At 48.4% G+C, this 12,555-nt stretch overlaps 1 protein-coding gene across 1 annotated transcript in view; it reads left to right on the forward strand.

Annotated features, from left to right (window-relative positions):
* LOC128309424 (uncharacterized) overlaps nucleotides 1-12,165 on the forward strand; it is a 77,155-nt gene extending 64,990 nt beyond the window's left edge. Inside the window, exons 5-6 of the mRNA XM_053045805.1 lie at nucleotides 4,191-4,330; nucleotides 7,191-12,165. Coding sequence (XP_052901765.1) covers nucleotides 4,191-4,330; nucleotides 7,191-9,562 — 2,512 coding nt within the window. The 3' untranslated portion in view covers nucleotides 9,563-12,165. The remainder of the gene's footprint in view (nucleotides 1-4,190; nucleotides 4,331-7,190) is intronic.
* Nucleotides 12,166-12,555: the final 390 nt, after the last annotated feature.

Here is a 12,555-nt window from a genome sequence, read left to right on the forward strand (position 1 = left end):
GTCCAGTTCTTCGTTCTTGTAACCCACCTCTAGTTGGGGGGTGCCTTCCGTCGCTGTAGAGTCTCGTTGAATATCATTCCCGCAGATATCAAGGCTCCATCACTATGGGACAGGGTGAAATTATAAGTTCTCCTATGGTAGATTAACCACAACACCACAGTAAATCAAAAAATTGTAATTACAATTATATACCTCCACAAGGCCCATCGCCCAGTGAAGGGTTACCGCTGGGACCGTTCGCAAACTCCAGAGCAACTTACGCCATTACACACGATCACTGATCGAAGCTGCTGGTAAATGCGCGTGGAGCCACACCATATCCAGCAGCCCCGCACAAACTGGGTTTCCACCAGACGGCACGGGATGCGGCATCGAAAATAGCAGTAAAACTCATCAAAAATTACGTGACAAATGTTGCCAAAGCTATCATCAGTCAACCGCAGATTCTTCGCACGTCAATCCCACACACACACACACCACGTTGCGGCACCACAGCACGTCCTCTGCGCGAACATTCCGCATCAAGGGAAAGGGATGTGCTCGGGGGGTTGTGTGATGGTTGGCACGCAAAAAGTTGTGCTTGCCAAAGTCTTTAACGAGGACAGTAGGACGCGCCTCCACCAACCGGTACAAAGCACACCCACCATCGGGGTGAAACAAACTCCGACGAAGTGACGGTTTGTGGCGTATCGGTGTTGGTCCCTAAAAACGTTGTGTTGGCCACAAAATCACAGATTTTATAAATGGGCACCAGCGTGGATCCCAGGATGCCCGGACCATCTTCCATCCATTGGAGCTGTATCATTTTGGCGCAAAAATTATATTCGGGTGAGAAAGGGGAGGGTGGGGGGGGGGGGGGGTGGACTGGAAAAGTTAGTTACCATCTTCCCAAGTCCGCAACCAGCACCCGCACCGAAGGGTGAATTGGAATGCGCGATAAAAGACGCGTAGCCATCGCTTCCATCGCAAGGTAACCGATGTGGTTTGGGCCACCGAAAAAAAAATAAATAAAACCCCCGTAAGCAAAAGCATAAACATAACTTTTACCCATAACGGAGCGATAAAGTTTCCTGCACTCCCTATGGCCGGAACCAAGCCGCAGAGGACGGGGCAGATGGGGCGACTTCAGATACGTTGCCAGGAAATGGGTAGTCGATGAGCTTTGCCGCTGTAGCAGGGAAAGAGGCTGCCAAATATTTTCATCTCTACCGATGGACCACCGCACACCTTTACGCACACATCAGCGCCACCGCCCAGGATGCCCGGGAGCCGGAAAAACTCGGGAAACAATTTCCCATTCAACGTTTTGGCGTCCCCTGAAGAGCAAGCGCAACAATTTGCTTACTTTCGCCACCGAATGATTAGCATTGTGCCTGTCCGCCCGCCAGCGGAACGGGGTGGGGTGGGGTGGCCTGGGGAAGCCGGCCCACCCGGCCGATGCCGATTGTCCATTATTTAGTGGATTTGCCGGCGGAAATTGCTTGAAGATGCTTTCAACCTTGACGAAGCAGTTGGCTCCTGGATACGGCGGTTGCTTCGTGGCAAAGTTCTTCCTTACCGGGAGGGGAAAGAGCGTTGGATTGACGCAAATTTATGGTCTTTCGATTTCACAAAAGGCTCGTGCGTCATCCGGGTGGGCAGCGCTTGGTGGAATGTTTAACACTTTACAGAACATTGGTGCCTTTTGCCAGAAGCCGGCGAAGCGACAGTTGTGTGAAGTGCAGAACGAAGCTTCACAGAAGTTTTTGTTTCGTAGAAATCGTTGGAGGCCCCCTTGGGCGGAAAAGTTCCGCCCGTGCCCAAACTCACAGCGATACTATTCGGAACCGTTTCGCCGTAAAGCATTCTCGTCACTCGTCAGCTGTCCGCATATCATGTTTAATTAGTGAAACCCTTCATCTCGCGTAATCCTTCAGCCTAACTACATGAAAAGCTGGCGATGTCAACAGGGACACTTGCACTAGATCGCTCCGAACAGGAAAAAAAACTAAACCCTGATATCACCCTCTGGGGCCTGTCAGTTGGTTGGTGTAGAAGAAAAGAAAAACCCACCCATGTCCCATATCAGTCGCTCCCTCGCGCCATAAAACAAAACAAATCCCCCAAGCAAAGCAATCGCGTTCAAACAAAGCGCAACAAACAAACATCGCGTTCGGAGAGAGGAGGACGAGAACCATGTCCCATTCCCCAACTCAACGTACTGAGGAACATTGAGGGAGCAACCAAATTTCAACACAAATTGCATCCACATTTCACAGCCCACCGAACCACGAACGGACCACCGTCGGGACCGGGTTCCGCGTGCGGGGGAGCAATCGGATCACGGCAAAAATGACAAATTCTATCACATTTCGATACGCCGAATCACGAAATCGTGAAAAGACAAAATCCTATGAATATCAACAACGTTCCCAGAATGGCCGGCGGGCGCGTACGATTGGGACACAGGAAAACAGGCGGTGGCATGATCCCGCTGCTAGCAGAAAGAAAATGGAAAAAGAAAAGTTACCCCCTGCACAACCGGTGGAAACGTAACCTCGAGAATAGAGAAATCGAAAAGTAACGTAACATAGTTCGTGCAATGGAAAATGCGACCTAGGAGCTAGTTTATTTTTTTGTTTCCTTTTACTTAGCTTCCCATACGAGCAGCGCTTTGCGTTTCTCTATGAAGCAAAAAACCACCACCCCACGAAAATGGGAAAACTCATCATAACCCATGCGAAAGCGTTCGTCTACGCCCGCCATCGGACCACCGGTACGACCAAACCTGGCAAAAGGCGCACCCCGGTCCACCCACACCCGGTGGGTCTCATTCTCCTCCCGGGGGCTAATGCTATTTTGTGCTAGATTATTATATTTTCCTTTGCTTGTGCCGTTTGCGGATCGCCGTTTGGCGTCCGGAATTCATCCCGGCAAACACTGGTGGTGCCACCATGGACGTGCCCCAGGTAACGTGCCACACGATATGTGGAAATCGGTGGTGGAAGAAGGAATGGCATATTTGCATAGCGATCGGGCAGTCCTTCACCATCACGACGGTCTCGACGGTTCCAAGTAGCTGGTCCCGTGTGTTTGGCTGCGGACCCGAGCATTTGGAGAAGACGAATGGCGTTGAAATTTGATTTACAGCCTCAACGCCCCACAACACGGCAAAAGCTTACTTCGTACGCCCGTTCACCCATTTCACAGCCGACTTGTCCGCTTGTACGTCATCATGCACGACTCTAGCTGATATCCTCAACACACACGCGCGCGCGAAACGGGCGTGTTTCCCCGGCTAGGGAAATAGAAACGACGGGTGTATTGGTTTTTGCTCGATCTCGGACGATCCTTGGAGGCTGGGGAAAGAACCTCGGGGTTCGTGGGGATGTTTCGTTCGAGGTCAGCGCACGAAAGCCAGTTGCTCCGGTAGAGACAGCCACTAGAAAACCGCAGGACTCCAATGAAATTGCTTCCCGCTGCACTGTGTATCGTGAAACGTGTAAAGGAATGGTCCACGCAGCAGTGAGACAGTGTGGTACAACAAACTCTAGTTGGAAACGTTTTTTTTCGGTGTCTCAACAAGCCAATTGCAATAAAATTGTGACGCTAGAAGACAAACACATTTTTACGCCATTTTGGGCTAGGAGGAGAACTTCTTCTTTGTGGTCTGGTGAATCTGATTCAGATGATTCAGATGAATCAGGATGAATCTTTGAACTGAATCTGAATCTCTAATTCAAAGATTAGTTAATCAATGAATTTATGACCTCAACCTACGAACTAATCCGCCCCCCATGACATCAGGTGCCAGAAAAGCATCGAACTACCATTCTCCTTTAGACCCTCAAGGGGCAAGAACTCCCACTGCTCTGAGGATTCATGAATCTTTTGGGAGTCGATTTCTTATTTGACTGACTCTTCGCAATCGGTTTACGCACAACACGGAATTAGTTTAAACTTTCAAAGTAACGTTGTAGGTTGTTCGAATTCCTGGTGCAACTTGTTGGGTGAGTTCTGTTCAAAATGAAATTGATTCTTTACTCCATACCGTCCTCTACTTAAACTACTTTCAATTGAAACTCGATCTACTTCATTTCATCTCAGAAACTCTATATCAGAACATTGTGAAATAAAAATACAACATAAAGACAATTGCAATTGCACCGCGCGATAACTCTCCTCTTTCTCTGTTCTCTTCCGGTTTGCAGATTTGAAATCCACAGCCTACAGTTCAAGTCGGACAGCACAACGCGCCGGCTGAGCATTGAAGGGCCACATCCGGGCAACTGGTTCGCCGTGGCATTCATCAGCTGGACCGATCCGAACAACGAGCGTATAGAGCAGCAAGGTAGGTTTGGAACTCAGCCAACACTCTTCGGCTGCGCAGGGAATGGGCAACGAACACCCCACCCCATCAAAATGTGCTCCTACCGTGGCCAGTGCTGCCGGCTGCCAGTCCGTCAAAAGCGACGTGCCAGTCCCGACGTTCTGGCGTGCGAGTGTGTGTTTAAAGATGGGCGTCATACCCATTTGACACATCGGTTCAACATTCCGGCCGGTAATGGTGTAATTAAATCACGCCCAATGGTGGCCAATTTCAACCCTTCGATCACCAAAACAAAAAAATCCACACTCCACCGGCACTCCGCAAACGAACCGAGAACACATACAGGTGCAACAACAAAATATGGCCGCAAGGACACGCTGCTTAAAATGTCACATACCGGACGGCCCACAAGGGCAACATGCGATGCAAAAGAATGCACATACGGCCACAAACGGCCACTTGATTGACTGTCATTATTTGTAATTAGGTCGAAATCGAGATACCCCGAAAATAGTGCCACTGTGTTACGATGTGGAACTGCCGCCCACGCGCGCTTTCTATGCCGAATCACAAGAATGACACCTCTAAGGGGTGGCCGGCAGTCGCTCAATCAAATTAACAATTACGGCACGGGAACGGGAAATGGTGCGTAACACGGCGTGAGAAAATTGAGGCCATTCGACAACGTCCACTTGCGGTCTGTTCGGTGCGAAAACCTGAGGCCGCGAGCGTGCTACAAAACCCGCAACCAGTTTGGATCACAATGTCCGGGGATGTTGGGATGATGCGATTTTTGCTTCACGATGGTGCGGGTGGCGCAACCAGTGATTATCGCAGTCATGGTTGTCGTTCCAAGGGTTTTTTGTTCTCATCCCCCACATCGTCCCTTTTTGCTTTGTCAGGTTTCCGTGTCCGTGTGGCAAATTAAAATTTAACCCAATTTTGGACACCCCTTGATGCTATTTTGGACAGTCTGATGCGTGTGCGGAGTCAAACGCACCGTTCGTTTGTTTTTACGCAAACCCTAATGATAGATCATTAATTTTTAGCCCGTGGGAAGGTTCCGCGTGATCAAAATTGTATAATTGGTATATTAGCATATATAGTGGTGGCCACTCGGACAGATTTACCATTTGCAACCATTTGCGGAATGGAATGGAACGAGTTTAAGTGAAAAAACTGTGTACCGAGAAAAGAGAACTGTGAATTGCATCAAGAAGAAAAGGTTGAAGAAAATTACCTTCCCAACCAATCCTTTTTAAACTTTCACTGCAATAAAATGTGAACTTTTGACAAGTATTTTGCACCTTACTACGCTTAACGCCACGCAATGGATTCTGTACAGCATCTGGCTGCAGTTTCTTCGGTACTTTAACTCTCTTTTTCTTTATGTCTGTTTGATATTTGACCGTCATGAGATGTTGTTTTTAAGGTGACGCCATTTTTCCGGAAAAACTGATCGTTCGATCAAGGAACATTATAAACAATATGCTCTCAACGACTTCTACTTAAAATTTGTATAGAAAGCCCTCGAATAGTTAAAGGAATGAAAGTGATTAATGGTTTTTGTGGTACAATTTGATACTTGACTCCCTTTAGTTTTGAGAAATTGTTTTAAGCAATCGAATGCTTTTTTAGTTTTTGCATATATTTTGTACAAACACCGTACTGATGAGCTTGTTTTGCCTCGATGCAGCACAAATTTGTGCTGTTTTTTTTAAACAATCAATGTTTCCATTATCTCGAGCTGAATGCGACTTCTCAAAAAACTTTAAAACTCCAAATGAGCGAGAGTTTTACAGAATCCATTTCCGCTCAAAATGCTTCCTTCTCTGCAAGTTTGCGATTCGAAGAAAACCCATCCACTATCCGCCATCGTACACCAAACTAACAGACAAAAGCGTATTAATTAAGTGCCATAAAATGGAACAACATTGACGCAGCGAAATTGAATTCCCAACTGAAACAAGCAAACACGGAAGTTTCACTTTACGTTGCCCTGCCGGCGGCGCGTACCGTTGTGTGTTAAGTGTTAAGTACGAAATTAACTCCCGAAACCTTATAGCAAGCTGAACCAGCAAAAAAAAACCGCCCACTCAATCCCATTCAATACTTGGTAATGACTAAATTATGCTTAACCTCCTAGCTACCATTCAGGCTATTTTTCCCCGTCATTTCTGCAATCTTCGATTCCATTTCCCGCATTTGGAGATAAACGGTTTCCAGCCGGTTTCGAGGATTTGAAAGCTTTGCACCACCCAATTTCAATCCCTGCTGCTTGCCGAGAGATCACCTTGCGTTGGATGCAAAGAAAACCGAGAAACTTCACGCGGTGTGATAAGAAATTTTAATACTAGAAAGGCAAAAAAAAACCAACGGCCACTTTCACCTAAGTTGCCGGGCGTGCTCGAACTCGTTTTGTGGCAGAGCGGAAATTGAACTGTAGCGACAATCGTCGCACTATTGGCACAGTGGTGGTTTGTGGCTGAGAGTAGAAGAAATAAAGCAAAGGGAGCGTTCCGGGAGGAGAGCGAAAATAAAGAATGGAAAAACTGCAGCCGCACACAAAGACGAACGGGAGGCAAAGCTGCAGCATTAGCTCAGAAGCAGTTAAAGTTTTTAATGATGTTTGGAACGATAGCTGAAAGCTGGTAGCTGTTGGGTGCTACGTCCTCCAGTAGCAACTAACTTTAATTTCACCCGTGCTCCGGTGTCCTGGGTGGGTCTCGGTTATTTAGCAGAATAATCTAAAACGAGAAAAAACTCCTATAGTGCAACGTAGTGTATTTTCAACCACTTACCATTCTTATCCCAGCCATGCTTAACACCGTTTCTCGTTCTCTTTTTTCGTTCGCTCTCTGTTTCGTTTCATTCCGGACAGGTCTTGCTGCATCCTGCGAAACATTGCTGATGTCGGAGATGTCCGTGACGAATGCGGTGCCGCAGATGCTTAACGTGGACGTTCGTCACGAGGGAACACTAACCGCCGACCAGCAGGAACCCAAATCCTTCAAGTTTTTCGTCCCGAGCAACGTGTCGATCGTAACGTGGCGCTTTTCCATCACGCAACCCTGCATGAACTGTACCGATGTGAGCTTTCATGTGCAGGCGAGCGCACTGCCGACGGTGCGTAACTATCTGCAGAATGCCATCATCTGTCCGAACCAAACCGGCGACGTAAGCATCGATTTCTATCCTCACGAAAGTGCCTGGCATTACGTGGATATGGACTTTATGCGTGAAAATCCACCCAACGGTAGCGGTACGATCGTGGCGGGGTTTCACATCAACGACACGATCGGATCGGACGCCATGAATCAAACCGAGGATAGGAAGAAGGAAGGCCCTACCAGTGTGCCAGAGGCGCAGGCGTTAATGTACACGGTGGAGCTAGTCTATCATGCACATGAGAGCGTCCCAGGTACCGCGCCAACGATGACTCCGTCCACCGAGGAACCTACCCCGGACACTGTCGAGGCGGCCGAGGAGAGTGATACCCTGACGACAGACACCAAGTCACTGCCGAATCGGAGTTTCGACCGCTACCCAGTGCTGCGACAAACGTACCGAGAGTTCTTCATGTTTGACTACGATCTGCTGCCGGATGTGAATGGTACGGTACCGGTGACGCTGAACCTTACCGCCGGCATTCCCGCACTGATGAAGTTCGACGTGAACGATGTGTATGATATTGGCGGTACGCTTAGCTTTGCCGTTGCCATGCGGCAAGATCTGAAGGGCAGTTTGATCGATGCACGGCACGAATCGACCAACGAACATGCCGGTGTGGTGGCCGAGAAGTTGATCGACATACAGGAAGAATTCGTACCGGAACTTCCGGCGGCAATGACAACGACCACCACGACGACAACGTCCACCACCACGACGACGACTACGATGGCACCGAGCACTGGCGACTCGGACAAAACCAAACAGAGCGCCGGCAAGGCTAACCAAACCGTCATCGTGTGTTTGCGGCTCGAGGAACCGGGCATTCCTACCTGGCCCGACAAGTGCGTGTACGGACGGCACATCTATCCGGCCGCGATTGTCATCAACAACACGGATGCGGACACGAACACGGGCCTGGTGCACGTACCGTTCCCCGAGCCGGGCAGCTGGTACGTCACCTTGGGTCTCTTCTGTCACGGCTCGGAAGCAACCGCACGGTCGACAATCATCGACAGCGTGAAGGACTTTGTACGATCGTACCGCTCCACGCTGGACGCAATGCGTCCACCGTGTTCCTGCACCGATCGCTTGAGCTACTACCGCAGCTGCCTGGCGGATGACGCGTGCTTGAGTGTGCTGAATGAAACGGAAACGCTCAAGATCAAGGAGTGCATCATGGATGCTAAATGTACCGGCAGTCGCTCCGATGAGATGGCGCGTAAGTTCGAACTGCACCACAAGTACGCCACGGAACAGAGCGTGCAGGGTGGGGTCGCCGACGCTACGTGCAACTCCAGCGTAGTCTTCACCATCTCCTCCAGCCCGTGTGTGGCTGGACGATGCGGACGGTTCGGGCGTTGCTACCACTACATGTCCGGCGGGTTCGTCTTTTCCACGTGTCTGTGTCTGCGCAACTATCGTGGATGGGACTGCACCGAAGACTCACAGGTACCGTCGAGTGCGTCCATCCTGCTCGCCTCCCTGATGCTGACGCTGTCCAATCTGCTCTTCCTGCCGAGCATCTTCTACGCCGTCAAGCGCGGCTACCACAGTGAAGCGATCATCTACTTCTTCGCCATGTTCTTCTCCGCGTTCTACCATGCGTGCGATTCGGGCGAGGAGGAGTTCAGCTTCTGCCTGGTGAAGATAGGCGTGCTGCAGTTCTGTGACTTTTACTGCGGGCTGCTCGCCATCTGGGTCACGCTGATCGCCATGTCCAACATTCGGCACCAGTTCGTGTCGCTGCTGCACATGCTCGGTGCGATCCTGCTCGCGTTCGGCACTGAGCTGAACAAGCAATCGCTCTGGGTGTTTCTGGCACCGGCCCTCACCGGCATCTGTCTCATCTCGGTCAGCTGGGGCTTACGGTGCCGGAAGACGAAGCGATGTTTCCCGGCCCGCAGCTACCTGGCCCTGTACCTGCCGATCGGCAGCGTTCTCGTGATGGTGGGGTTGGTGTGCTTTGCCTTTCTCCAGACGAAGCAAAACTATCACATCGTCCACTCGATCTGGCACATGGTGATGGCGCTCAGCATCCTCTGCCTGCTGCCGGACCGCAAAACGTTCCACCCGAAGTGCTAGCATACGGTGAGAATTTACCTGCTCAACTCGGGCTCACCCTCCACGTCGACACAGTCCCAATCGTCCAGCTCGATGTCGACGTCCTCCACCACGTCGTCCTGCTCTACAGCGGCCTCCCTGCCGGCGAACACCACCACTACTACGGCTAGCTCCACCGCGGCTGTGATATCTCCGTCGTCTCCGGTGGCGGCCCCATGTACGGTGTCCACGATCACCGACGAACAGGGTACGATCGTGCGCCGACCCCCGGTGGAGGAGCAAACCGTGCCGTAGAGCCGACGTTATTCCCCTTTTTTCGCACACACTAACGCACTCGTAGGCACGAGATGGCACCGGAAGCGCTCCAACCATCTAGTGCAGAACACTTGTAGCAGTTATATTGGTAAACAGAGCACTACAACACCACCCAATTCCCAACGTTTGATGTTTTGTCCCCTGGGGAACTAGGAAAGGTGGTTTCGCTCCTTCCGGGGGCGATTCACTTCCTTCCCGATATGATGTGATCATTATCATCCCATGTTTTTTGTCCGCATAGGTGTATATGGATGTATGTCTCTAAGTGTATGTGTGTGTGTGTGTGTGTATGTATGTAAGTGTGCTTGGAGGATGGTGGGAGCGGCAGGTGTTTGCTAGCTAGCAACGTAGTAATATATACGCACACAAGAGGACGTGTGAGGAGATTTTAGCTCAAATCCGTGTGATTCTCGTCCACATTCCGTGTGTGCTAAGAGGAGAAGCAGTGGCGGTCGATGAAGCAACGTATTAGACGAATGCAGGAAAGGAATATTTCTCGTACTCACACAACTCACTATATTTAAAAGCGGGAGCTGATTTACACCGATCGATCGACCATTGTTTGATAAATTCATACGTGCCTTGCTGTAGTAGAAGTGAAAACCGGAAACCCGAAGCAGAGAGTTTGCGAACGACATTGAAATTACGGAAGCCTTTTTGAACGGACGGATGGGTGGAATGCATCGAAACTACTACGCGGCACTGGGTAAGTGCACGCGTACACTATTAATCCAACACCGGGTATGAAGCTTTTACATCTTACCAAACTTCTCGTCGTTGTTCAAGCCACTGTCTATCCGGTACGTTTGTTTCGTTCCGTTTGCGTTCCCCAACTTGATACGATGCACCCCGTTTTCGTACACGAATTTTGCGCACAAACACAACTTCACAACCAATTAGGGAACTAAAAGAAACAGAACAAAATCCGAAAATAGTGTAAGAATTATGCTAAGGCGATGGAGATGGAACAGAAAACAGATAAATTAATGTAACTTTACCCGTAGTGAGCCGTGCGCCGACAGGAAGCGTAAAAGACAGGAGCTACTATTTACTATGTCCGCTACAGTGACAAACTCTTCGTGAAGTTTGCTTGTCTAAAAGCATAGAAAAAAGAACAAAAACAAAACACATTTGATAAGAAAAAAAATAACTGAAACTAGTAAAACGAACAGAAAAACTTGCCAGCCATCATCCCAATCCACTCTACTCGATCGTTGCCGCTCGCACGATACTGGAACTTCTTTATGGAGCAATAGGCAAGGATGGGAGGACACATTTCACATGTCACTTTACAGCGCTTAACGAATAAGAACTTACGAACCATTTACTGAACATAACTAAAAAATGGCCCCCGGCTAGGAATATTTTGTGAGAAGTTAATTTATACCTAACAGAATAGTATAGACAAACACGAAAACTCAATGTAAAGTACAGTGAACGAACTAAGCGTGTATGACATGCCAATAGATGGTGTTTTGTTCGTGTTTCGGCACTTTAATCTGGCATCTTTTATACGAGGCATTATATATTACTATTCGTAATCCCGTAATCCCACACTCACACAGCCACAAAACAGTTACCATGGATTGTAAATCCGCTCTATAAAAGCTAATTTAATCACATGCACATGATGCAAACAGTGTTCAGATTTCTTTATGATTCGTTCTTATTTTAACAAAAAAAAATTGGCCCCCGAACCGAGACGACTTTCGCGGAAATGAAAAGCAATTGTAAAGACTGTAATCTTCCAACGTACGTTCACTGTTTCTGCTGGTTTACTTTCGACTGTACATCACACACGGCCCTCGCGCACATCAATCCTCGCGTTGGTGCTCAGCAGCAGCGTTCAAAAAGTGTATGCGTAAAATAGAGCATATTGTATGACAGGAAGTAAAGGGTTTGGTTTGTTTAAAACAAAAACTGGGTTGACGGAACAACACAAAACTAACAAATGAAATACCAAAGCTATCGTCTCTCCGAATCCCGTCCGAGGGCGAAACCATTATAGGACACGCGAGTGTGGATAGATGTAACAAAATGGTAAAACGGAAAGCGGGAAAAGCAAATGTTCTCGCAAAACTTTCAGTTTTAAAACACGGCACATGGAAAAATGATGAATGAAAAAAAAATAAAACTTTGCACAACACAGCATTCACCTACACATGAACGCGAGGCAAGCGAACGAAACAAGTGAATGGGTACCGCCGAAGTGCGCGTATATCTCGCTGTACGGGGTTTCCTTTGATTCCCAAAAAAAATCGCATTCCATTGCTATCACTCATCAAACGCAGAGAACTACTGTTTAAAGTTCGGAATCCCACAATCGATCGTGTGATCGTACGATCATGGTTAAGAACCTTCTTTCTTGGGTCAACTCTGTTCCAACTTCAAACAATTTTGACAGCGTTGAACAATATTAAGTAGGTGTTTGGTGTATTGTTACTATTGATTATTTGGTTTAAGCATTCCGAATCACCATACAGCGAGGCATAGGCGTACACCGACGCAATGCAGGCAACGCACTAAAAAGCAACAACATTGTAGCAAAGTTCGAACGGATATTTGAAATCGATCGTACGAAGAAAACTCTATGTGTAATAGCAACAAAAGATCTAATAAACGTTTTCTAATAAAAAGCTTCGTTTCGCTTTACACTTAATTACGTGAACGTGTGTGATACATCACCATTACTGCGATCC

The sequence above is a fragment of the Anopheles moucheti genome, chromosome 2 (genome assembly GCF_943734755.1).
Source record: "Anopheles moucheti chromosome 2, idAnoMoucSN_F20_07, whole genome shotgun sequence".
NCBI classification, from domain to species: Eukaryota; Metazoa; Arthropoda; class Insecta; order Diptera; family Culicidae; genus Anopheles; species Anopheles moucheti.